At 41.0% G+C, this 27,467-nt stretch overlaps 1 protein-coding gene across 1 annotated transcript; it reads left to right on the top strand.

Annotated features, from left to right (window-relative positions):
- Positions 1 to 379: 379 nt before the first annotated feature.
- Positions 380 to 17,174, top strand: LOC105104382 (zinc finger protein 814). The gene is made up of 3 exons (XM_031457277.2): positions 380 to 1,246; positions 2,739 to 2,865; positions 9,236 to 17,174. The coding sequence occupies exons 1-3, from the start codon at positions 797 to 799 to the stop codon at positions 11,638 to 11,640; spliced, it is 2,982 nt and encodes a 993-aa protein (XP_031313137.2). The 5' UTR covers positions 380 to 796; the 3' UTR covers positions 11,641 to 17,174.
- The last annotated feature ends 10,293 nt before the right edge of the window (positions 17,175 to 27,467 follow it).

The following is a 27,467-nucleotide window of genomic DNA, read 5'->3' as shown; positions in this document are numbered from 1 at the left end:
TTGAGCATCTTTTCTTGTGCCTGTTGGCCATTTGTGTGTTTGGAGAAATGTCTATGTAGGTATTCTGCCCATTTTTGATTGTGTTGTTTCCCTAGAGTGTTATCTGTCAGTCTTTGAATAACTACATAAACATTATTAACTTTCTGAAACTTGCATCCAAAACTGTTTTCTGATATTATCTCAGTTCCCCATGAAGAAATGTACCTTCAATCACTGGAAAATGATTATCACTTACCAGCAAGGACACGAGATCACATTCTTAAGATTCCCTCTTTCATATTGGTGTTCAGATACTCCCTTTCATATGTGCTGTGAATGTCAAAGTTGCAGCTACTGACTCATTCCGAAATAACATTGGTTAAGTTGCTCTCCATTTGAGATGGATGAAAGTATTCCTCAATGAGTAGGACACAATCACTGACTCTACAGGCAAGAGAAAAGTGTTGGGTGGAATCAGAAGCAGAACTCCTGCTTGTTCACTTAATTCATAATATCCGTCTTTTTTCCCACTCATAGCCCTGTATGGACTATTTTCTCTTGCTAACAGCGAGTCATAATAGAACTTTAAAAGGGTACTCTGGCGTCAGATACATGTAGTTGAAGAACAATTATATGATGTGTCCAACTATGTGCTGACTCATTTTATGTTCGAATGACGCTATAACACAGCCATTTGGAACTGTAGATTTGAGGGCATCTCAAATAATATTTTTATTTTCTGGGAGCTGAAGAAGTCTTAAGTTTTTTCCTTGATGCAGCTAACACTGAACAAAGCCCCTCCCGCCCTCGAGGTAGGATGACCGATTTCCAGCATCCTTCCAGGTGTCGCGTGGTAAAAATTCTGGTTGGTCAGGAAGGGGAACACCCTCTCCGGGGACCTCTAGAGCCTGGGAACTACATTGCCCGGAAGAGCCTGCGCGGAGTTGAGCCAAGGAAGATTGGAATGAAGGCATTTCCGGGCGAACTCTTGAAGTCGGGGAGGGACTTCCGGCCTCCTCCTCGTGGCGGCCATTTTGACGGCTTTGGGTCAGTTCTGGGTCCGGGGCGTTGGATCAGGACCCAGGTGACTGGATTGCGGAGGCGCGGGAGGACGTCTTGTCTCTCCCCGGTGCACAAAGGCGACGCCTCCTGGGGTGCCCTGCGCCAGACTGGGGACAGGGGCCGCCGTGCCCGCGTCCCCCTCCTCTCCCGGCGCTCCGGCCCTCAGACCCCGATGGCGGCGGCCGCGCTGAGGGACCCGCCTCAGGTAAACGTCCGTCCTTCGGGCCCGCACCGCCCTCTCCCGCCGGACACTAGAGCCTCGAGTGCGGGGCGCCTGCTCGCCTGCCTGCGGCCCGGGCCCCGGGGTCCAGGCGGGGGAGGCGGCCGCGGGTGGGGCCGTGTTTTGACAGACGATGTGACGGCGCGGGGACGGGCCCCCAGGCAGAGAGGAGGATACATATAAAGGCTGGAGGTCGGAGTGAGGCGGGGCGATTCGGGAAACATGGGGTCCGTCTGATACCTGCATCGAACAGAGTGAGGCAGAGTGGCACCTGGACCGGCAGAGAGGTTATTCGTTCGTTCTGAGGGGTCTGGAGGCTATGAAGGGTGGTGGACAGAAGAGGGAGACATTCTGAGTTAGTGTTTGAAAGTTATTAGAATTCTTCTGGGAGAGGAAACAGACTGGAATATGAATGTTTGAGACAGGCCCAGAGAACTAGAGTCCTTGTCCAAGGTCTAAAATCTGGTTAGAGGCACCTCCAAGGACTGAAACACGGTGGTTAGTAAGTTAATCTGAGGTCACCAGGTTCCAGGATTGGATGGAGATATGGGAGAGTCCTGTACACATGGAGCCCAGCCTCGGTGACCTTCGTCGTCCCACAGGTTCTGAAGGTTGGAAAAGCTCTTAGGGATCCTACACAAGGCGGGAGGGGGTGCCCAGTGCTTCACTGGTGATGACACCACCGGTAGGGTTTCTGGGTATTGTGTCTTGAGAATCTTCCCGTGATACATTGGGAGGGAAGATTGGCAGGCAGACTGTAAGGGCTGGAGTTTTAAGGAAGGTTAAATAGAGACAGGAGGGTTGTGACTGTTGAGGGTATAGATAGTGCTTTACAGAAGTGCAGGAATGTCATGGGTGTGGCTAATATTGAAGCAAGGATCAGAAACAGGTGGAGAGGCATTCACAGGAGCATGAGGGGCTTTCCCTGGGACTGGGATCCATCAGAGGGCTGAATGGTGCTGGATCCCGTGTAAGTGTCAGGTGCTCTCTGGATGCTCTGTGCCAAGTAGATGAGTGAGTCCAGGGAAATGCCTAAATTGTAGAGCAGGAAGGTAGCAGAACTGTAGGGGCGTAACCTTGGGGAATGACGGTATTAGAGTCTCCAGAGTGATGTGCTCACGGCCCCTGGTCCCTGCTGTTAGGGAGTTAAGAGTGAAGCATCAGCCTAGGTTTGGCTGTGACTTGGAGTTACCGTCTGGGAGACAGCAGGGGAGTTGCTTGGCAAGAGGGATGGGGCTCCGTGGCCAGGCCCAGAGCTTGCATGGCATCTCCGTGTCCTGCCTGTTATTGCTCAGGGCTGAACACAGTGATTAACTGAACCCTGAGGGGAGCTTGGGGATCAGTGGCACCAGGGCCTGGTATCTCCTCTGAGGTGGGGATCTTGGGAAGAAGATGGTAGTGGGATAGATGTGTGAGGCGATGGACTGGGTCCTCAGAGAGAGACAGTTCATTGTTTCATCTGTCCCCATGTTGACAGGACAGTATGACCTTTGAAGATGTTGCCGTGCACTTCTCCTGGGAGGAATGGAGGCTCCTTGATGACGTTCAGAGGCACTTGTATCTCAGTGTGATGCTGGAAAACTTTGCACTTATGTCTTCACTGGGTAAGACTCTGTCTTCACATGTGGACCTGGGGCACTACTTGTTTCCCCAGCTTTCTAGGTAGTTGCTGTGGCAGGTAGGGCTAGGTGGTTTGCAGTGCTCTCTTCTCTACCCTACTCAAATCTCTCAAATCTGCTGTACTGAACCCTCATAGAGAAGAATTTGAGATCTGTAGTCTTGCAGTGAGTTTAATGGAGTTAAATGGACTGCACTATCTTGTAACTGAAGGTTTGCACTTTGACTAACAACTCCTCATTTTTCCCACCCTCCATCCCCTGGCATTCTACTCTCTATTTCCATCAGTTTAACATTTTTTGTTTAAGTTCCATATATAAGTGATATCATACAGTTTTTAGCAAAATGCCCTCTGGGTTCACCCATATTGTTGCATGTGGCAGGATTTCCTTAGTTTTTAAGGCTGAATAATACTCCAAGTGTGCATGTGTGAGTACACTTAGCTCTTGTCTTTTTGATGATAGCCATCCTAACAGATATGATGTAATATCTCGTTGTGGTTTGTATTTACATTTCCCTGATGATTAGGGAGGAAGAGCAATTTTTCATATACCTGCTAGCCATTTGTGTATTCTTTTTGGAGAAATGTCTAATCAGATCATCTGCTCATATTTTAATTGGATTGTTCTTTTCCAGCTGAGTTACGTGAGTATCTTATGTTTTAAAAAGATTATCCCCTTATTAGGTACATGGGCTTGCAAATATTTTTTCCCATTCTGTACATTGTGTTTTCATTTTGTTGATTATTTCTTTTGCTGTGCAGAGCTTTTTAGCTTGAGGTAGGTCCACTTGTTCATTTTTTCTCTGTACTTTTAGTGTCATATCCAGAAAAATCATTGTCAAGACCACTGCCAAGTAGCATATTCTGTTTTCTTTTTCCAAAGAGTTTTACATTTTCATGTCTTATATTTATCTCTTTAATCCACATTGTGTTAAATATTGTTAGAGGTGGAACTAGGGGTCCAGTTTCATTGTTTTGCATGTGGATATCCACTTTTCACAGTAACATTTATCGAAGAGACTTCTTTCCCTGTGGTGTGTTTTTGGCACCCTTGTCAAAGATTAGTTGACCATGTATGCATGGGTTTTTTTTTTTTTTCCTGTGTTCTTTATTCTGCTCCATTCCTCTGTGTGTCTATTTTTATGACTACCACACCATATTGATTACTGTAGCTTTGTAATGTAGTTTGAAATCAGAAAGTGTGTTACCTTCAGCTTTGATCTTTTTGCTCAAGATTGCTTTGGCTATTCGAGGTCATTTGTAGTTCCATGTGTACTCTAGGATTCATTTTCTATTTCCATGAAAAATTCCATTAGAATTTTGATAGGAATTGCATTAAATCTGTGTGTTGCATTGGATAATATTATTAATTCCTCCAGTATAAGAACATTGAATATCTTTTCATTTATTTGTGTCAGTTTCTTTCCTCAGTGTACAGTTTTCAGAGTCCAGATCTTTCATTTCCTTGGTTAAATTTATTCATGTGTATTACTTTTTTGATGATACCATAAATGATTGTTTTCCTAATTTCTTATTCAGATATTTCATTCTTAATTTATAGAAAATGCAACTGATTTTTGCATGTTGATTTTGTATCCTACAACTTTACTGAATTTTCCAACACTTTTGGAGGGGGAATCTTTAGGGTTTCTATATATAAGATCATGTCTTCTGCAAACAGACAGTATTACTTCTTTTGTGATTTTAATACATTTAATTTATTTATTTATCTGTCTGTCTGTCTGTCTGTCTATCTATCTGTTTTTGATTAAGTGTTCTGGCTAGGCCTTCCAGAACTATGTTGAATAGAAATGTGGATACTGGGCACTTTTGTCTTGTTCCTGATTTTAGAGGAAAAGCTTTTATTTTTTTATTATTTATTTATTTTTAGGGGGGGGTAATTAGATTTATTTATTCAGTCATTCATTAATTTAAAGCAGCGGTACTGGGGATTGAACCTAGGACCTAGTCCATGCTAAGTATGAGCTCTACCACTGAGCTATACCCTCCCCTCTGAGGAAAAGCTTTTAGATTTTAACCTTTGAGTATGGTGTTGGCATGGGCTTATTGTATTTGGATTTATTACATTGAGATGCATTCCATTCTATACACTTAACTTGTTCTGGATTTTTAACATAAAAGTATGCTCAATTTTGTTAAATACTTTTTCTGCATTTACTGAGATGATTATATGATTTTTATCCTTTGTTCTGTGAATGTGGTGTATTATGTTTATTGATTTGCATATGAGGAACTATCCTTGCATCCCAGAGATAAATCACTCTTGATCACAGTGTAAGATTCTTGAATGTGCTGTTGAATATTTTGGGGATTTTTCCTTCTATGTTCATCAAGGATGTTGGCCTGTAATTCTCATTCCTTGTAGTTTCCCTATCTTGCTTTGATGTCAGGATAATGCTGGCCTCAGATACTGAGTTTGGAAATGTTTCTTCTTCAGTATTTTGGGATAGTTGAGGAAGGATTGACATTAATTCTTCTTAAAGCCTTTGGTAGAATTCATCAGTGAATCTATTTAGTTCTGGCTTTTCTTTGTTGGGAGATTTATTATTAATTAATTCATTCATTCATTTAAAACATTGAAATATAGTTGATTTACAGTATTAATTTCAGGTGTACAACATAGTGATTCAAAATTTTTATAGATTATACTAATTTAGAGTTATTGCAAAACAATGGCTATATTTCTCTATGCTGTACAATATATCCTTGTTTGTTATCTTTTTGGGAGTTTTTTGATGAATGATTCAGTTTCCTTACTTGTTATTAGTCTATTCAGATTTTCTGTTTCTTCGTGATTCAGTATTGGCAAGTTTTCAGTTTCAAAAATATATCCATTTCTTCTGGTTTATCCAATTTGTTGGCATTTAATTGCTTGTAGTTTCTTATGATCTTTGGATTTCTTCAGCATCAGTTGTGATGTCTCCTTCATTTCTGATTTCATTTATTTGAGTCTTTTCTCCTTCAAATTTAATCTAGTAAAGGGTTGTCAATTTTGGTTCTTTTAAAAAACCAGCTCTCAGCTTTGTTGATCTTTCTATTGTTTTTCTAGTTTGTATTTTGTTTATTTCTGCTCTGATCTTTGTTATTTCCTTCCTTCTAAATTTGGGCTTAGTTGTTTGTTTTTCTAGTTCCTTGTGAGGTAAAGCTAGATTGTTTGAGATTTTTCTTTTTCTTTAATGTAGGCATTTATTGCTATCAGCTTTACTCTTAGAAAAGCTTTTGCTGCATCCCACAGGTTTTGACATGTTTTGTTTCCCATTTTTGTTTGTCTCAAAATAATTTTATTTTTCCTTTTGATTTTTTTGTTTAACACACTCATTGTTCAGGATTGTGTTGTATAATGTCCATATATTCATGAAATTTCCTGTGTTTATTTTGGTTTTGATTTCTAGTTTCAAACTCTTGTGGTTGGATAATAATCTCAATATAATTTCAGTTTTCTTAAACTTGTTAAAGTTTGTTTTGTGATCTAACATATAATCTGTCCTAGAGAGTGTTCTGAGTCCACTTGAGAAGAATGCAGTTCTGCTGTAGTTGGATGAAATATTCTGTATATGTTAGGTCCAGGCAGTCTAAAGTGTCTTTCAGTGTTTCCTTATTGATTTCCCGAGTGGACAGTGTACTCACTCTTTAAAAACAGATTTGAAGTCTATTATTATTGCACTGTTGTCTTAAGCCTTCCAGTCTCTTAATATTTGCTCTGTGTATTTAGGTACTCTGGTGTGAGATGCATATATACTTACAATTGTTATGTCCTCTTAATAAGTCAACTCCTTTATCTTTATATAATGACTTTCCTTGTCTCTTATGACAGGTTTTGAGTTAGTCTTTTGTCTGGTGTAAGTATAGGCTATTTATAAGTGTAAGCTAGTGTTTTAATTTCCATTTGTATGGAATATTTTTTTTTTCAATTCCTTTACTTTCAGCCTGTTTGAGTCCTTAAAGCTGAAGTGAATCTCTTGCAGGCAACATATTGTAGGGTCTTGTTTTCTTTATTTTCAGCCACTGTGTGACTTTTGATTGGAAAATTTTGTAAGGATATTACAATTGCCATCTTGTTAATTTTTTTACATCTGTTTTGTAGTTCCTTTGTTCCTTTTTTCCTCTCTTGCCACATTCCCTTGTGATTTTATGGTTTTCTGTAGTGGTATGGTTTGTTTCCTTTATCTTTTGTATATCTACTGTAGGTTTTTGCTTTGTAATTACCATGAGGTTTGCATAAAACATAACAATTTATTTTAAGCTGATAGCAATATCATTTGTATACAAAAAGTCCCCTTTTAGTAACTCACTCCCTTGCATTTTATGTTTTTGATGTGACAATTTATATTTTTATAATTAACTTACATATTTTATATGTTATGACCATTACCAAATAATTGTAGTTGTAGTTATTTTTAATACTTTTTTTTACTAGAATTAAAACAAGTAAACCACCATATTACAGTGTAAGCATATTCTGAATTTGACTACATACTACCTTTACCAATGTGCTTCATATTTTTATGTTTTCCTGTTACTAATTAGTATCTTTTTATTTTGGCTTGAAGAATCCATTTAGCATTTCTACTAAGGCAGGTCAAGTAGTGATGAACTCCCTCAGCTTTTATTTATGTAGGAAAGTCTTTATCTCACCATCATTTCTGAAGGACAGCTTTGCTGGATAAAATATTCTTTAGTTGGCAGTTTTTTCCCTTTAGCATTTTGATTTTAATGTCCCACTCTCTGCTGACCTGCCTGGGTTTTGCTGAGAAATCTGCTTATGGCCTTATGGGGTTTCTCTTGTCTGTGATGAGTTTCTTTTCTCTTGCTGCTTGCAAAAGTCTTTTTGTCTTTGACTTTTCAAAGTTTTATTACAATGTGTCTCAGTGAAGTTCTTTTGGATTGAATCTGTATGGGGACCTATGGGTGTCATGTACCTGGATGTCCACATCTCTATCTTGACTTGTTTTTTCAGCCATTGTTTATTTAAGTAAGCTTTCTGCTCCTTTCTCCCTCAGTTCTCCTTGTGGTCTTCCCACATTGTGAATATTATTTCCCTTGATGACATCCCATAATTGACATAGGCTTTCTTCAGTCATTTTTCTCATCTGATTCAAGGTCAGATTTTTCCCCTCCTTGATCAAGTTGGCTATTGGTGTTCTCTATTGCATTTTTTATTTCATTCATTGTGTTCTTCAGGTCCAGAATTTAATTGTTTTTTTTTTTTTCCTATCTCAGAACTGTTTTGTTCTGCATTATTTTCTTGGTTTCATTGCATTATCTATCTGTGTTCTCTTGGAGCTGGCTGAGCTTCCTAAAAGCAGTTATTTTGAATTCTTTGGTAGTTTGCAGATCTGCATTTCTTTGAGTTCACTTGCTGGAAACTTAGGCTCTTTTTGAGATGTCATATGTCCTTGATTTTTCATGTGTCTTATAGCTGCTTATTGATCTTTTCACATTTGATGAATCAGTCACCTCTTCCAGACTTTATGCACTGGTTTTGGTGGGGAAAGACTCTCCTTGGGTTGGTTGCAAGTTCACTGACTAGGTGGGATGTGGTGGTTTGGGCTGTGGGGAGGTCCAGCCATGTCATCGCAATGCAGCTCAGTCCAGGGGCACCAAAGATTGTACGGATTCTCAGTAGCTAAGGCTACAAGGTGAACTCACAGGTACCTGGCCCTGGTGAAGCTGGGGAGAGTGTGACATCAGGACTGTGCTCAGATCATACCGTGAATGTTTGTCATTTAACCAGTGTTTTGCTGTCATTGCCAGCACCACGACCCATTTTTGCTTTTCTTTCCCCCATTGCTGATACTTTGCTGACTAGTCAGTTTTACTACCTTGTGATTATTGACTGACTTACAGCCCAGGGATAAGCCCCACCTTTCTGGACTTCATATCTCACCCATTTCTCTGTGGCTCCTTCTCTCGCACTGTGGCATTGGTCCACATGTGCTATGAGGTGTCCACACATCCTTAAATTGGCCTTAAACAGCATCTACTCTATTGAAATCGGTTTGTCCTGGGTTTGGCCATATGCTTCATTACAGCCTCATGTCACCAACAGAATAGATTCTGCAGGAATTCTTTGGCAGACCAATAAGTTTCAGGATATGCCTCTCTTCTTTGTGTTGCACTGTATCTTGTCTCCTTCCTTTAATAACATCTCCACTGTTCTTTTGCCTTAGAGACCCAGTAATGCCAGTAGCCACTTCCCAGATGGAATTACAACTCTCTTCTCTAAAAAAGCATCCCATAGACTCATTCCTAGATGGGACATATCACATTTTTGAGGAAGTTACACCCTCTCTATAATGTCAATGTGTATTTCACCATCATTTATTTGTGTTCAGGTTGCTGCTGTGCGACAGAGAACACAGAGTCACCCTTTCAATCAAGCGTTTCTATAGACATGTCACCAGCCAAGACTCCCAAGGCAAACCAGTCTTCCCAGAAGAGCCACCCCTGTGAGAAGTGTAGTCTGGTCTTGAGAGGTATTTTTCACTTGGCTGAGTATGAAGAAACTCAACACAGCCAGAAAGTGTTCGGGTATTGGGTGTGGTTGAAACAATTTTATTTCAGTGCAAACGTCCCAAAACACCAGAATATGGAAGAAGAGAAATCTTTCAGAAGTGGTGTAGACACAGCCTTGTTTGTAAAGAGCTGCAAATTCCATGGGTCAGGGAAGCCCTTTACCTGTGAGGAAGTTGAGAAGGACTTCCTGGCCACCTTGGAACATCTCCAGCAGCAGGTCACTCACACCAGGGAGAAGCCAAACAAGATTGCCCTATGTGAGGCAACTTTACAAAGCAGAAAAACTCATCATAATGGGGGAGAGTACAAGAAGTCTTTCAGCCCCAAACACATACTTGTTCAGGACCAGGGTATCCACACTGGAAGACAGTGTTTTGTGTGCAGTGAATGTGGGAAAGCGTTTAGGTCCAAATCCTCATTTGTTTTGCACCAGAGAGCTCACACTAGAGAAAGGCTTCATATGTATGGCAAAAGTGGCAGATCTTTGAGGCAGACCTCAAGCCTCAGTCTGCATCAAAGAAATCATACTGGAGCAAGGCAGTACACGTGCAGCAAATGTGGGAAATCCTTTAACCAAAAGTTTGTTCTCATTTATCCCTGGAGAAGTCACATTGGAGAAAATTGTTACTTGTGCAGTGAATGTGCACAATCCTTTAGCCGTAGATCCGTTCTAATTCGACAGTGGATACTTCACAATGGAGAAAGCCGTTATGAATGTACTCAGTGTGGGAAATCTTTTAGACAGAAATTTTACCTCATTGTACACTGGAGAGTTCACACAGGAAAAAGGCATTATGAATGCAGTGACTGTGGGAAATCTTTTACCAATAGCTCAGTGCTTATCCTACATCAGAGAGTACATAAGGGGAAAAGGCCTTTTCAGTGCAGTGAATGTGGGAAATCTTTTATCAGTAGCTCAGTATTCATTCTGCACCAGAAAGTTCACACAGGAAAAAGGCCTTTTGAGTGCAGTGAATGTGGGAAATCCTTTAGTCTTCAGTCTTACCTCACTCAACACTGGAAAGTTCATAGTGGATCAAGGCCTTATGCATGTAGTGAATGTGGGAAATCTTTTACCTCTCGCTCTGGCCTCTGTTACCATTGGAGAGTTCACAATGGATTGAGGCCTTATCAGTGTTGTGAATGTGGGAAATCTTTTACCTCTGTTTCCAACCTCCGTTACCACCAGAGTGTTCACACAGGAGAAAGGCCTTATGAGTGCAGTGAGTGTGGAAAATCTTTTACCTCCAACTCTGCCCTGTGTTATCATCAGAAGACTCATGCTGGAGATAGGCCTTATGAGTGCACTGTATGTGGGAAATGTTTTTGCTCTGGTTCCCATCTCAGTCATCATCACAGAGTTCATACAGGAGAAAGACCTTATAAGTGCAATGAATGTGGGAAATCTTTTTCCTCTAGTTCCAACCTCAGTTACCATCAGAGAGTTCACATAGGAGAAAGGCCTTATAAGTGTAGTGAATGTGGGAAATCCTTTATCCAAAGATGTCATCTTCTTATACACCAGAGAGTTCACACAGGAGAAAGGCCTTTTGAGTGTAGTGAATGTGGGAAATCCTTTATCCAAAGATGTCACCTTCTTACACACCAGAGAGTTCACACAGGAGAAAGACCTTATCAGTGCAGTGAATGTGGGAAATCTTTTTTTGCCAGTTCCCACCTCAGTAATCATCAGAGAGTTCACATAGGAGAAAGGCCTTATGAGTGCAATGAATGTGGGAAATCCTTTATCCAAAGGTGTCACCTTCTTATACACCAGAGAGTTCACACAGGAGAAAGACCTTATAAATGTAGTGAATGTGGGAAGTCTTTTTCCTCTAGTTCCAACCTCAGTCATCATCAGAGAGTTCATGTAGCATCAAGACCTTATGAGTGTAAGGAATGTGGGAAATCTTTTAACCATGGGTCAGCACTCATTCGACATGGGAGAATTCACACAAGAGAAAGGCCTTATGAGTGCAGTGAATGTGGGAAATCTTTTCGCTATAGTTCCATCCTCTGTGAACATCAGAGAATTCACACAAGCAAAAGGCCTTATGAATGCACTGAATGTGGGAAATCCTTTAGAAGAAATTCTTACCTCGTTGAACACTGGAGAGTTCACACTGGAGAAAAGCCTTATAAATGCAGTGAATGTGGGAAATCTTTTTCGTCTAGGTCTGGTTTCCGTTATCATCAGAGTTCACACAGGATAGAGGCCACATGAGTGTAGTGAATGTCGAAAATCTTTTCCCAAAAGCTCTGCACTCTCAACATCAGCGTTCACACAGATAAAAGGCCTTAAGTGTGTGGTGAGTGTGGGAAAGTCTTTACCTCTAGCCCCACCACTTGTTCTCATCAGAGAATTCACAAGAGACGGCCTCTTTAGTGCTGGGAATTTGGGAAATTCTTCCCTAAAGAGTTCACCTCAATAATAATTATACACAGTAGAGTAGAGTTTACACTGTAGAAAGGCCTTAAATGTGCAAGGGAATGTGTAATTTTCTTGTTCAGTGTGACAATGCTAGAAGAAACTGAGGAGCTGTCCATCCGAATTCAGTCTCACACTTCCAGTTGTCCACAGGCATCAGTTTCAGATATGTGGAAACTGTGTGTGGCTGTGTTTCACTTTCTAACCTATCTGTGGCTCTTGTCAGATTTATGTCACTGCCACTTACTGTGGCCAAAGCCATTTTACCTCAGCCACCTGGCAGGTCCACACAGTGTGCATCAGTCACCGCCACACCCCCACCCAGTGCACTCAGGAAAGCTCACCGCTGGTCTAGCGTTTGTGGGGGTTGGTGTTCCTGTCTTTCTGACTACCTTGTGCAAGAGGCTGAATCAGTGTTGGCCCAGAGAACATCATGAATTCAGCTGAAAAGGACAGCTTGTTTTCAGGGATACGTTCTCACATGATGAACTTTTCCAGCTTACAAGTTACTGGCCCAAATTGCGTGCCACACGTTGCTTTAGTTTGTATAGTACAAATGCTTTACTGTTTGAGTCCTTTTTTGTTTTGAGTGTTCAGTTTACTGTGAGAGGTGTTTCATAAGGAGGTTTGGGCTTTACAGGCATGAAAGGTGAACAGTTTTTATGGGGGTCTTAACCCCTCTTTGCCTTAGGAGGGAAAGTCTGATGGCAAAAAATGGCTTGCCCGTTTTGGCGAAATTTGAGTTGGTGCCAGTGATCTCCTGGGAAAGAGGGCAAGGCTTTTTGTCCTCATTTAAACTCTGGATGCTATGAGTTTAGACTCAGGTATCACTGTGAAGAGAGGTGAAATGTAGCAGTCTCAAGTTCCTAGAGCAGCATTAGTTTTTCCCCTTTTTCATGAACTATCACAGGCGATGTTGGCATTTTTAAGGGGAAATCTGAGGGTCTTGCAAAGAGCACATTCCCTGACATCCACAATTCCATGGGTGATGGTCACTGATTTTAAGACTGTGGGGCCAGAGGAAACCGAGGCAGGTATATGACCTGGATTGGGAGTAGAGGAGACAGCAGCAAACTCAATGCAAGGTGCCTCTTCTGAAAGGGCATCCACAAATGTCTCTGTGATGATGACTAATTTGCAGCATCGGTGTCTACACGAGTCTCAGAACTCCCAGGCAGGTTTACCTCGTGGAGCTGACATCACAGTCAGAAAATAATTGTATGGTTTTGTGGATTCTTGTGACCTCTCTGTAATGTTCACCTCAAGGCTATTCCTGCACAGGCAGGAAAGTAGTCCAGGGATGTGGCTCTTGTGACCTGGCCAGCATCCCTGTTGACTGAAGTGGAGATGTTCTTTATTACTGGCCAGTACTTGCTGCCACTGAAGCAAGACTGACCCCCAGAAGGCATGACCAGAAATTGGTCAATATAGGGTTACCAAGTATATGTTCCCCAAAAGTGGGCTATACAGATTTTTTTTCTATCTTGAAGTGTTTTTAAAGTTTTATTTAGATATAACTTACTTCTTGTAACTGCACATATTTAAAGTGAAGTATTTGATAAGTTTTGACCCGTGTGAAAACATTATCAGTAGTCATGGTAGTGGCCATATCTGTCACCATGTATTTCCCTGGTGTCCTTTATAATCTCTGTCCCTGGCCATCAGAGCCCTCCAAGTAACTGTTGATTTCTTTTCCCTTATAACAGATACCTTTTCATTTTCTATAATTTATATGATGGAATCTTACAATGTTTTCTTTTTTTCTGGTTTCTTTTATGCTTTGTGATTATTTTGAGAGTCATCAATGATGTTATACGAGTAGCTCATCCCACCCTTTTTTTTTTTTTTTTTTGGTTGAGCAATATTCTTATCTTTAGATATACCAGTATTTATCCATTCACTTGTTTATGGACATTTTGGGTATTTCCAGGTTTTTAACTATTGAAAATAAACTGGTGCAAACATTTGTGTAGAGTTCTTAATATGGAAATACGTGGCTTTTTTGTTTGTTTGTTTTTGGAAATTTGTTTCATTTAGCTTTTGGTAAAAAAATTAGAGTGTGACATCTGAGCCATGAGGTAGGTGAATATTTAGCTTTTGAAGAAATACTAATTTGTGCTTTAAATAGTTGTATTTTGTATATTCTTACCAGCACTGTATGAGGGTTCAAAATATATGAGGGTGAAAAAGACCACAAATAACAAATGTTGGCAAGGATGTAGAGAAAATGGACACTCGTACACTGTTGGTGGGAATATAAATTGGTGCAGCCAGTATGGAAAATAGTATTGAGGTTCCTCAAAAAACTGAAAATAGAACTACCATATGATACAGCAATTCCCATCCTGATTATTCATCCAAAAAAACCCTGAAACACTAATTCAAAAACATAAATGCACCCCAATGTTCACAGCTGCGTGATTTACAACAGCCAAGACATGGAAGCAACCTAAATGCCCATCAACAGATGAATGTTTTCCAGAAGTTGTGGTATGTATATATAATGGAATACTACTCAGCCATTAAAAAGAGTGAAAATTTGCCATCAACAATGTGGATGGACTTGGAAGAATTACGTTCAGTGAAATAAGTCAGAGAGAGAAAGACATATATTGTATGATATCACTTGTATGTGAATCTAAAAACTCCAACACACACACGCACACAAAAATAAAAAATAAAAAACCCAACACAATAATGACTATAATAAAAAAGAGACTCACAGATACAGAGAACAAACTAGAGGTTACCAGTGGGGAAAAGGAAGAGGGGAGGGGAGGATAGGAGATTAAGAGATACTAAGTACTATGTATAAAATAAATAAGCTTCAAGAATATATAGCACAACATAGGAAGTATAGCCAATACTTTATAATAACTATAATTTGAATATAACCTTTAACAATTGTGAGTCATTAGGTTATACACCTGAAATTTATGTAATATTGTATATCAGCTATAGCTTAATTTAAAAATATTATATTGTGTATTTGGAAATTGCTAGGAAAGTAGATCTTAAAATTTCTTATCACACACAAAAATTTGTAACTGGTGATGAATGTTAACTTATCATAGGGATCATCTTGTACTATATACAAATGGGGAATCATCCTGCTGTATACGTGTAACTAACATGTTACATGTCAGTTATCTCTCTCTCTCTCTCTCTTTTTAAAAAAGAGCGCAGGGCCATTTTTCCTCTCTTGGATTGGCCTGCTCCCAATTCTCAGGACTGTACTATCTTTCACTATTATTTTACTTCACTAATAAAAATCTTGTTTATATCACACTTAAAAAAAAAAAGAATAGAGCTCAGAACAGAGTCTTGTTACTCTCTGACTGTGCAGGTCTGTGGTTACGATCCCCACTGCTGTCACTAATAGTGTCACTACCATCTTCATTCTCCTCTTTTTCCTCTTCTTCCTCTCTCCACTTCCCCCTCCCACTTCAGTGCAGAGCCTCAGGGAAGAGCCATCTCGTTCTTTCTGGAGGATCTGGAAGGATACATAACATGCTCCTCAGTGGAGACACAAAATTTTACTGATGTTGATTCTACAAATGAGCCCATAGGCTTAATTCAGAAACGTATAATGAATTTAAGTGACTGACCAATTCCTAGGGACACGTTACTAACCCCTGCATGCTGATTGTTCTGACTGTTGGAGATGGGCCTCCCATGGCCCAGGGATAGAGCCCCTGGACTCAGGAGCTGGTATGTGACACCTTCCTGGCACTGACACAGGGCGGTGGGACATGGGGCTCCTGACTAAACCCCTCTGGGCCTCATTTTGCCCATCTCTACACTAGTGATAGTAGTATCCATCGCACAGTGTCCTGTGGATTGTAGTATATTAATAATTATAAAGCATGTGGAAGAGAACCAAGCAGTTAGCAAATGCTGCACACATATTTGAGGCTCTTAACTCTGTGCCTCAGACAGTGCAGCAGAATGGCAGGGAACAACTGCTCAGTCCAGCTTGGGACCTAGTTCATCTTGCTCCCTAAGACCTCTTGGGAGAGACCAAAGGGATGTTTGGGTTTAACCTTGTGGTCCGTGTGCCAGGATCATCTGAGGGCTCAGAGGTCACGCTGATGAACAGACAGTTGGGCAATACCAAGGGCAGGTAGGAGCATCCTTTTAGGGCCCTTGTTCTAGCTGATGTCCCCCTTTCTCCAGCACATTTGAAGGATTCTTCTTCCCCATGGAGCCATGTGCCTTGAAGTCCTGGATCTGATAGGCAGGTGCCACTGGCTATAAGGGACCATGTGGGATCTCGAGTTGGTGCAGAAATGAGGTGTAATCAACAGGGAGTCAGGGAGGCTGCAGCTTACAAAAGAAAAGAGGCCCCCTTCTGAGGTTGCTTCCAGAGGTCTGCACTGTGTCCCTTATGGCTCAGGTGACTGACAGTACAAGTAATCTGAACATTTTGTAGATGCTCATAGCCATACTCAAAGGGCATTGCTCCACGGGTAAGAAAACAGGTTCTTTAGTCCAGACATGAGCCATTTGTGTTGCAGCCTTGGTTCTTGGTGGCTCAAAGAGTGATGGCCTTAGTTTTGCCAGTTTTTTTCCTGTCACTGAGTCAGGACCAGTCTTCCCAACGTATGAAGAGAGAGATGGTTAAGTCAATACAGGGTCTTCTAATCTGTGTTTCCTAGAGAAATGTGAGGTGTACAATTATGTAGAACCAATTCTACAAAGTGTTATTGAGGCATAATCAGCATGGAATAAATGACGCATTTAAAGTTCTACTGGACATGTAATTTCCTCACATGGAAATAGGAGCCCTCTCAGTCTGGTGAGCACAGGGAATTGTCTGGGAGGGTCTTCCCCTATTCTGCGCTTGATATGCACTTTGTTTTGTTCTAAGTATGCCCATAATATGGCACCTGGCCAACCCCACCACTCTGTCTGTTCCTGGCGGGGAGAGAAGAGGGTCCTTCACCAGCGCAGGAGGGATGTGTGTAGATCATTTCTCTGCGTCGGCTCTGGGGCATGTTCACTCACCATGGAGGCTGCTCTTACTCTGTCTCTTCTCTGTGTGAGTAGAGTGTCCATTAAAATTAAAGTCCTATTGGATGTATATATGTGTTAATATATGTAAATATATATCTATATTCCTCTCTCACACACACCAGGAAATCATCATCACGAACAAGATAACATATCTGTCCTCAATATTACCTTCTGCCTTTAGGTAATTCCTCTCTCCTTCATTTCCATGGTCTTCATTTGACAGATAACCATTTATTTACTTCCTTCCAGTAGAGACTAATTTGCCTTTTCCAGAATTTTATATAAATCAGATCTTCCTTTTTGTGTGATTTCTCTTCTATGCATAATTATTTGAAATGTATTGTAATGTTTATGAACAGTTCATTCTTTGTATTGTTGAATATCTTTTGTATGGAGAAAACACAATATGTTTATCCATTCATCTGTTTGTTGAAATTTTTAGGTTGTGTCTAATTTTATACTATTACAGATAAAGCTATCACAGACATTTATATCAAGTCTTTACATGGAAATATGTTTCATTTGAGTTACTATCTAAACATATAGATAGTTGCCTAGGTCAGATGGCAGGTGGATGTTTGTGCTGTTAAATGTGTCAGACTGTGTTCCAAACTTACACAATTTTACATTTCAATTCAGTAGTTGGTGAGAATTTCAGTTTTCAAGTTCTTCACTAACAATTAGTATAATCAGTGTTTTGGGTTTTTAATAAATTATCATTTTTCTTTTTTTTTCTGGGGGGATGTAATTAAGTTTATTTATTATTATTATTATTATTATTATTATTATTATTATTATTATTATTATTATTATTATTATTATTATTATTTGAAGAGGTACTGGGGATTGAAAACAGGATCTCATGCATGCTAAGCACAAGCTCTACCACTTGAGCTATATCCTTCCCCAACTGTTCTTAAATTTAGCCTTTCTTTTAAATTTTTTCAATACTAATTTTTAATTTTATTGAAGTATAGTCAGTTTGCAATGTTGTGTTAATTTCTGGTAAACAGCAAAGGGATTTGGTTATATATATATATATATATATTCCTTTTCATATTCGTTTTCATTATAGGCCATTACGAGGTATTGAATATAATTCCCTGTGCTCTGCAGTAGACCCTTTTTGTTTAAAATTTAGCCTTTCTAATGTGTCTTTTTAATCTCCTTGTAAATTCTTTTTAAAAGCCTGGAGGAGCACAATGCCTGGTAAGCCTTGATTTCAAGGGGCAGCTTTTCCTCCACTAGGAGCATGACTGTCGTGATGATTCTCCCTCTCATCAGTGACCAAACATTGACCGTCACAACATCTATTCTAATAGCTTAACTCCGCATGAAGAGAAGTGCAAGAAGACTGCTTTACTTGTAATTTTTTTGGTGTGTGGACATTTCATGTCTTTTTAGCAATGGTTGGGTAGGTATATTTTGATCTTTGGGGAGGATGATTTGCAAATGGAATCCTTGTGAGAATTTTAGTAACATGTCTGATGATGCAAGAGTGAAAACTTCCAGTCCCATTTTGTGGAAGGAAACAATCACTTAAACATGTGAACAAAAGAACATACGTTAAAATAGCAAGGTAGTGGGGTGGGTATGGCTAATGGTAGAGCCCCCTGCTTAGCATGCAGTGTGTCCTGGGTTCAATCCCCAGTACCTCTATCAAATAAATAAATAGATAAATAAGTAAAACCTAATTACCCCCCAAAACAACAAACCTCCCTATATATCCATTGATAATATCCTTAAAAATAAAAACGAAATAAATATTTTTTTAAAAATAGCAAGGTAACAGCAAGAATGTAAAAGATAGCTAAATGTTACCATGTATGAAAGCATTTTATGTGTGCAAGTTTCTTAATTATTATTACTATCGTGCTCCCTATGCTCTAAAAAGGTTTCTGATGATCCTGAATCAATAAAGGTTTTTGATGTGTCATCTAGAAATCATGAGATGGCTATTCTGACAAACCGTATTGTAGTCACTCTCATTCTCTGATGGGTGTCTTCCTGTCCCCTTTGTGGAAATTGACATTTTCTAGATGACCTTAGAGAATAAAGCACAAATGGCCTAAGGAATCTATTGTAGTCAATGGATTATTTTATGTTTTATGTATCTCAACTGCAGTATTTTTTGTGTCCTAGGAATAATAAGGACAATATTCACTCAAAATTGACAAAATATATGAAGCCACTCATCTCGGGCCTTGAACAACAGACAGTGTAGGGCTGTAGCCTTGAAGGAAGGACAGCACAACAGGTGAAGTTACATCATCCCACCATCCTCCTAGGGCACTTTCCAAACCTGCACAAAGACGGGGAAACCAGAGAACAGAGGGTGGAGGCGAAGAGCTCAGAGCCCAGGACTGTGGAGGCAACAGGGAATCTTGCAGCTACATTTTTTCAGAGTGAGCCTTACGTAGGCAGGGATGACCTGGGGTTTTAGACTGCTTTCTGGGACCCCTACCCCACGGTCAGAGACCCTCATTCTCTCATCAGAGGTCAGGTCCACATAGACACTGAATTCCAGCTTTCTCCTCCAGAGGAGCATCCTTATCACTGGCCTCAGAGGCTGAGCCCCTACTCCTTCCTCCAGAGGTTGATCCCCTCTGTGGCAACTGAACAGTGTCAGCTCAAGTGTCAGAACAATCTCAGACTGGTCCAGGGTTAGGACAGCCAAGGGACTGGGCTTTTGTTGCTGCCTCCTGGACTTTGTGGCAGGTGAGAAAGCCAAATCCAACCCCAACCTGCGTGACCAGATAGATCTGGATCCTGGGGCCTTGGATAGCTTCCTTATGCCCTGGAGTTAATACCAGTGGTACCTGGTACTGGACCAGGAATGCTGAGGAACTGGCCTGAGATGATGCCAGATGCTTCAAAGGACTTTCCCAGGGCCTAGAAGAGGGACCTTACAGGGACTAAGGGGAGATCAGTAGTTCTGGCCTGAGTCCTGCCCTCTTGTAGCGAGCTGGCCAGGGAACATGAAGACAATGAAATGCAAAACAGGCAATTTTAGGTCTACTAAGTGTGGCAATAAGGAGACATCAAGTGAAATGAGGAAGCAGGTTTAGGATGTCCAAGATATATTAAGTTAGAAAAGCAAAGTATAGATCTCTATGGAAAATGAGTTTATTTTTACTAAGACAACAAATTTTATAGGAAAATATTTGCACACAGACCCACGCAACATGACACAGAAATTCAGGTGCAATTCTGAAAGGATAATACTGTACAACCTCAGCTATTCCACTTATTTTTGCAATCCTGATGACTCTGTCCTCTTTAACTCTCCTTCCAACTGGTATTGCTCAGTATTTTCAAGAATGGAGAAAGAACACATTTTGATAACAAAATCTTCAGAGTGACCATTCTAGCTGTGTACTGAGCTTAATCTATGTCTTCTCAGATATCACTGCTAAAATGTCTCTGACATCTTAACTTTTTTTTACCATCCACTAATGTTTCACCATAACTTGTGGGTTCTGGCTAGAAGAAGTCCCATCGAGATGGAATGTATTACTGAAGACTCTGGAAAAAGTCAAGAGAGCGAGAGGGAGTTGGGAGCCAACTCTATGAGCCTCTCAAATGCTCCCACATTTATTGTGTATAATCAAAGGAAAAATCACTAACAGTTGTGTGATGGAATGCAGGAATTTAGGGAAAGACAGGATGGGATCAAGATTGTAGAAATCATAATGAGTACAAAGCCTTTGTTTATCTTTAGGGAAGTCATGGGAGAGGGGAACAAGATACATTCTTATAGATATGTTAAAGCAGACCACCAGACCAGCCAGTCCCTTGTTTTGGGGATAAAAGACTATGTAACGCAGGCACGCCCAGCGTTTATAGCTGAGGGCCTGGGTGTTGCTTGGCAGTGCTATCTAAAACCTCAACTATGTAAGCAAGGCATTGTCTCTGCTTTTTATGGCAAGGAGATCTGAGTGTGGATGCACAAGTGCCTGCTTGCAAAGCAGTTACTAAGCACATTTGTTCTTCAAGGAGACAAATGGCTGGGATCTGTTACAATTTGTTAACCCAATTATGGGCTCCCACGAGAACTATTTCTGCTAAAATCTTCAAATGACTACATGGTTGTTATTAACAGCTTTCTGTAATTTGCATTTTACAGTTGTTTTTTCTGACATAATTTCAATTCCTCATGGAGGTCAATCCAAGCTATCACAAGAAAGATGATCATTACTTTCCAGCAAAAAGATGAAATCATCAGTTTAAGCTACTCTCATTATTAAACAAAATTCAACCAAGGAAACTGGAAGATCTAGTTGGCTTTATTAAGTGATTCTTGAATTGGCCAGCATTCCATCTAGCAACGAGAAGGGTGTTCTGAGGGGCTGCACAAAATGGAAGTTTTTTATAGGCAGAAGTGGGGTGGGGCAAGGAAGTTGCCAAAAAGAAAAGGATTATTTCTGGCTGAGACTTCTTTGATGGGGAATGGAATTACACAGGTTTTCTCATGATGATTGTGCCTTCTTCCTCTGGGGGAAGATAGAGAGGGCCCCCAGATTACCTTACTGGTGCTGACCAGAAAATTCCAAACTGGTTGATTATGATTACATTTCTCAGGAAGACTGAAACTGCAATTAGGTTAGGTATTAAATCTAGTTTTGGAATCATGATCTTTAATACAAATGATGCCATTATGGCCCTGTGGTTTTTATCTTTAACAAGGTGTTGAGAGCATTTTTTTTTTTTTAATGGAGGTACTGGGGATTGAACCCAGGGCCTTGTGCATACTAAGCATGTGCTCCACCACTGAGTTATACCCACCTCCGAGAGCATGCTTTGGTACACGTAGCACATTTGTTCCCTTGTTCTCTTTTTGCAATTGATTTCAGATTCCTGAAGGAACTGGATGTATGTCAGGATATGGATAAAGTGTTTTGTAATAAATTGGATGCAATTATTAATTATAAAGGAGGAGAAATGTTTTATGTGTCAACTACTGATGGTGCTCCATCTTTCACTCCTGTTTCAGGCTGGTGCACATCCCTCCTCTATCTTCCTTGTTCTGGCCCTATCTGGTGTGATTTTTCTCTTGTCCCTGACCAAACATACATGGACTTACAAACATGAATCTAAAGCTTGAGAGTGCATGTGTTTGAACTACAAAACCATAACGTTTATCAACTACAGTTTCCAGTGGAGTCATTTTGTATCTCCACTACTCAATGGAATGATATGTTCCTTTAGATTTATGACCATTGAGAGCATCTCAAATGATATTTTTAGACTCTGGGAACATGCTGAGCATCACTAGTCTGAAATATGTCTCTAAATGAAACCGGGTCCCCCTAAAACAGAGTTCCTTTATTGGGTTTATGATTAATCTCCCTATCCAAAACTTAGTCCCTTTCTTGTTCCCTCTGACCTCAGTCCTGAACACTGCTGAACACTAAGCAACCAGAATCAGATGACCAAAACTGTTATTGTCAATAACATCATCGTTAATGCACTAAAATTGCTATTAGGTATGACCATTAATGTGGAAACTCAGTTGTTTCTCTAGGGCAAGGTAAGTTACGAGACCTCCCCAAGCCATGGACCACCTGGCCAGAGAATTATACACCAGAGACATCCTGACCCCAAACTGTGGGGCCAACTGATGTCCTTCAAAGTCCAATGACCCCCATTCCTGGCTCTCAGAAGTCTGCCTGCAATTCCTCGAAAGATAAAGTACATTCTTTACTGGGCTTGTCTGCCCTAACAAACTAATAGCCCCAGGTAATGCCTAATCTCACAACAGCTCAGGCTGGCTCGTTTCAGCCCAGATTTCCACCTTATCAGAGTCATAAACCCCACCACCCTTCACGGACCCTAAACTTGTGCATGAGCTTGTCACACAGTCCCCAAACCATCGTGTTCACCAACCCCTCCCCCACATAAAAGACCCTGCACTTCCAATCCGGAGCGCACACAGGTGCCTCTCCTCTGTGTGGCCTGCTGTTATCTATGGCAGCACGTCTATTAAACTTTTTTTTGTCTTTGTTAACTTCTTGTACCACCCACAACACCTTGTCACCGGACAAAAAGCACAATGAAGAAATGTCAGATAATGATTAATCCTGGCCCCTATTCTTCCCCTTTAAAAAACACCCCCAATTCAAAGACATGTGGGAATGGGCCTGAGGCTTGTCTCCCGCTCCCTTGTGTGGAGCCCTGCATTAAATACTGCATTTTTCTTCACCACAACCTGGTGTCAGCAGATTGGCTTTGTGGAGCCAATAGTCCAGGTTCCTTCTGGTAACGCACACACTTGGGTGATTGGTTGCAGAGAGTTCTCCTGTGAGTCTTAATATGGCCCTTTTATGAAGGAGAAGATCTCCTCTGCCCTTCAAATAGGAGTCACTGTTCTCCAGTTTTCCAGCACCGCTCATTACGGAGATCAGCCTTCTCTCCCGAAAGTCTGGTAGGAAGAGACCATGCCTTGAGCTTGTGCGTAGGTCAGAACTACATTACCCAGAATGTTCAGCTTAAAACAGGCAGCAGGTGTAACCAATGACTTCTCAAAACATAGGCAATTTCCGTTTGAGGCCCACCTTGTAGGGGCGGCACTTCCGGCCTCCTCCATGAGGCGGCCATTTTAACTGCTCTGGGTTTGTTATGGCTCCGGAGTGCTGTCAGCACCAGGGTGACAGGACCGAGAAGGTGGGAGAGGAGCCATTGTTCCTGCTGAACAGAGGCGGTTCTGAGGCTCCGCAACGCCGCCCGGTGGGCCCCGCGACAGGCCAGGGATACGGACCCCCGCGCCCGCGTCCCCCTCCTGTCCCGCCGCTCCCGCCCTCAGACCCCGATGGCGGCCGCGCTGAGGGACCCGCCTCAGCTGAACGCGCGTCCTCCGGGCCCGCACCGCCCTCTCCCGCCGGACACTAGAGCCCCGAGTGCGGGGCGCCTGCTCGCGTGCCTGCGGCCCGGGCGGGTGGTGGGGCCGTGTTTCTGACAGACGGCGTGAAGGCGCAGGAGAGGCCCCCAGGCGGGGGACCCGCAGGTGGGGAGGCCTGGAGGGAGGAATCTGGAAACTGGAATTCACCTTACCTCTGCAGGACACGAAGAATGTGAGGCAGAGTCACGCCTGGACTGTCAAGCTGAGGGTCGTAGGAAGGCATGGAGAGTTTTGAAGAAAGAGGGGACAGGATTTACATTAGCATTTAAATGTTTCCCAAGGCTGTTCAAAGGAAAAACAGATTTGAGGGGAGAGATGAGGCACTGGGAGATTTGATCTTTGTTCAAAGTCACGCTGAGGCACAGAGATTAGCGGACCAACCCGAGGTCACCTGGCTCCAGGGCCAGGCAAGGGTACAAGTGTTGTCAGAGGGCAGGTTCCTGTCTCCTTGAAAAAAGAATTCAGAAATGAGATACAGAGATCAAGAAAGCAAAACAATGACATATTAAGGGATAGACAGTACACTGTCAAGGGAAGAGAGGGCAGATCCAGGTGGTAGCTGTCCTGAGTTTCCTTGGCAGGCTGGTTTTATAGGTTGTAAAAATTGAACTGGCAGAATATTCATTGGCAAGGAGGGGTTTGAGGTCACCTTTCCTGATCTTCATGGCAGCTCCACCTTCCTGAGGGTGGGGGGATTTGTGTGTGTGTGCACGTAATTAGTCTTGGTCAGAAAGTCAGATGAGGTCATAATGAGCAAAAGGTTACATTAGTATGGTGGAGATTCCTTTCTTGTCTCACCTTTCTTTGCCTGTGGGACACTTGTCAACCCAGAATGTATGGTTTCTTATCAGCCAGGAGGTTCCTGCCTTTCTAGATCTGTCCAAGGATCCACGTTGTTCACAAGATGTATGGTTTCCTGCCATTTGACATGTGTCTCCCTTTCTTTGCACATAACTAGCTACCTGCCTGCTTTAACACAGGGAGGCATGAGCCCATCAACCTTTCTGCCACCACAGCTGCATTCGTCTAATGCCTGTCTCTTTTCATGGAGTCCCCAGGCTGTAGAAGCACTTAACGGAACCAGTACAGGTATGTAGAGGGTGTCTTAGTTCCTTACTGTTTCCAACCCCTACTTAGATGTTTTCTGGATTGTGATGTCCTGGACACTTATGTGTCATTTTCCCAGCCCTTGAGTGTGGGGACCTTAGAGAAACCCCAAGCCCAGGGTCATATGTCAGTGCTAGGGGTTATATGGAGGTGTTCTCATTTCTGGCAACCAGTGTACACTAGTGTGAAAGGTTAATCCAGGATCTTATACCAGGATGTACAAATGCTTAGAGTTAAAAATGGGGTAGAGTGTTAAGGAACCATAGATCTCCTTTTCTGGTATGAACAAAGAAAAGGAATATTGGAATCAGGACAAGACTGCCTGAGAAGCTGGTCATCTATTCTGGAGCTACTGGGAGGCTTAGATCAGAGGAGGGAGGTGGTGTTACCAAGGTCTGAAAAAGACTTCAACTGTGAAGTGGAAAACGGACTGTAGGAGTAAGGGAGGAGCAAGGAAAATCAGGGTAGAGGCTGCCACAGACTAGGTGAGGATTGTGGTTTAGGAGATGTGGTTGGATTCTGGATGCATGTTCAAAAAGGAGCAGTTAGGTTTTCTTGCATGGATGATGAGAAAGTGAAATAAGAACCAAGGATAACCTGAGGTGCTTGGGCTTAGCAGATGTAGGGATGGAAGCTCCAAGTGAGATGAAGAAGATGGTAGTAGGAGTAATATTCACTGGGAATGTCAGGACCTTTGTTTTCACCATGTTAAGAGTCTGAGGAGGGCTAAAAGAATTCAGGACCACCAAACCAGCTTTTCAACAAATGTTAAAGGAACTTCTCTAGTCATCAAACCGTAAGAAAAGAGAACAAAAAGAAGAAAGGAAGAAAAAAAAAGCCTACAAAAGATTGCTTTGGTAGTTTGGGGTCTTTTATGGTTCTATATACATTTTGGAATTGTTCGAGTTCTGTGAAAAATGTTATGAGTATTTTGACAGGGGTTGCATTGTATCTGTAGGTTGCTTTGGGTAGTATGGCCATTTTGATAATGTTGATTCTTCCACTCCAAGAGCACAAGATATCTTTCCATTTCTTTTCATCATCTTCAACTTCCTTCATCAATGTTTCAGTTTTCAGAGTATAGATATCCTCCTTGGTTAAGTTTATTTCTAGGTATTTTGTTGTTTTTTTATGCAATGGAAATGTTTATGCCAGTTATAAAATTCTGGTTTTTGAGGCAAAAAAAAAAAAGTGAATGAAAGGCCTGTTAATAGCAGGGTGTATATCTTTTTGAATTAATTCTTATTTTGTGGTTGGCTCTCTTCCTTTGATAACTATGTAAGTTTAAAAAGCTAAGGCTCTAAATGTTCCTAGAAACAATGAACAGTACATATATGTAAATTTAAAAAATATGCAATGTATTGTGTAGATGTGTTTACATGCAATATATTGTATATGTGCAGTCAAATTGTAACAATTCTACCTAATAAAACTGAAAACTGAAAAAAAAAATGAAGTTCTTACACATACTATAATATGGATGAAACTTGAAGACATACTGCTGAGGGAAAAAAGCCAAACACAAGAAGACAGATGTATTATTTATGATTTCAGTTACATGAAATACCTGAAATCATCAGAAAGTAGAATGGTGGTTGCCCCCTTTTAGGGGTATGGGGAAATAAGAAGTTGTTTAATGGGTACAGAGTTTCAATTTGGAATGATGTCAGAATTCTGGAGATGAGTAGTCTTGATGGTTGCACAACATTAATGTACTTTCTGCCAATCATTAAAATGGTACATTTCTCATTCTTTATATTTTACCATATTAAAAAATTAAAAATGATAATTATTCAAAGTTGACTTCCTAAATTGTTTGTGTTATTAAATAATGAAGTCCAGAGATTTCTTGATAATGCCATTTAGGACATTTTCAGTGTTTTGGAGTTCTGAAGTAGAAACTATTGTGGAAACATAATTATAAATAAAATGTCCTGCACATCCAGCAAACCTCTGCGAACAAGTAGAAGAGAAAGAAGACTTTTTTTCTATTGCACAAGCATTAAACCAGAATGTGATATGCATCACAGGCAATCTAGTAAGGAGATTCTGAAGTCAGTAAGAAATCTCACTCTTATAAACCCAGGTGATACATCCATCACACACATATATTCTTGAGATAAATAACTGGTTCTCAAGTAAGAGGACTTGATAGTACTATTTTTCCTATAAGTTATTATAAATTTTCCTTGTAATTTGGGTGGCCATTGGCATTTGCTAAATACCTTTATCTAAAGGAAAAATACATTTCTTATACCTTTATGACAGGAGGTAATATTATAACTTGGATTCAGGCACCTGCATTCCCACTCTCCCACAAGAACCGAAAGGTCAGGGCACTCTCTTGATGATTGAATTTCAAAGAGCTATCCCTCAGGTCCTGGAGAAAAAAATTCCCAGGTTGTAAAGTTGGCAAGAGGCTTATTTAGGTTTTATTTATTTTTATTGAAGTACAGTTGATTTACAATGTTTCAGGTGTGCAGCATAGTGATTCAGTTTATTTATATATATATAATGATATATATTCTTTTTCAGATTCTTTACCACTATAGGTTATTATAAGATTGAATATAGTTTCCTGTACTATACAGTAGGTCCTTGT

Source organism: Camelus dromedarius, chromosome 9, assembly GCF_036321535.1.
Source record: "Camelus dromedarius isolate mCamDro1 chromosome 9, mCamDro1.pat, whole genome shotgun sequence".
Taxonomy (NCBI): Eukaryota; Metazoa; Chordata; class Mammalia; order Artiodactyla; family Camelidae; genus Camelus; species Camelus dromedarius.
This window is presented reverse-complemented; position numbering and strand designations above follow the sequence as displayed.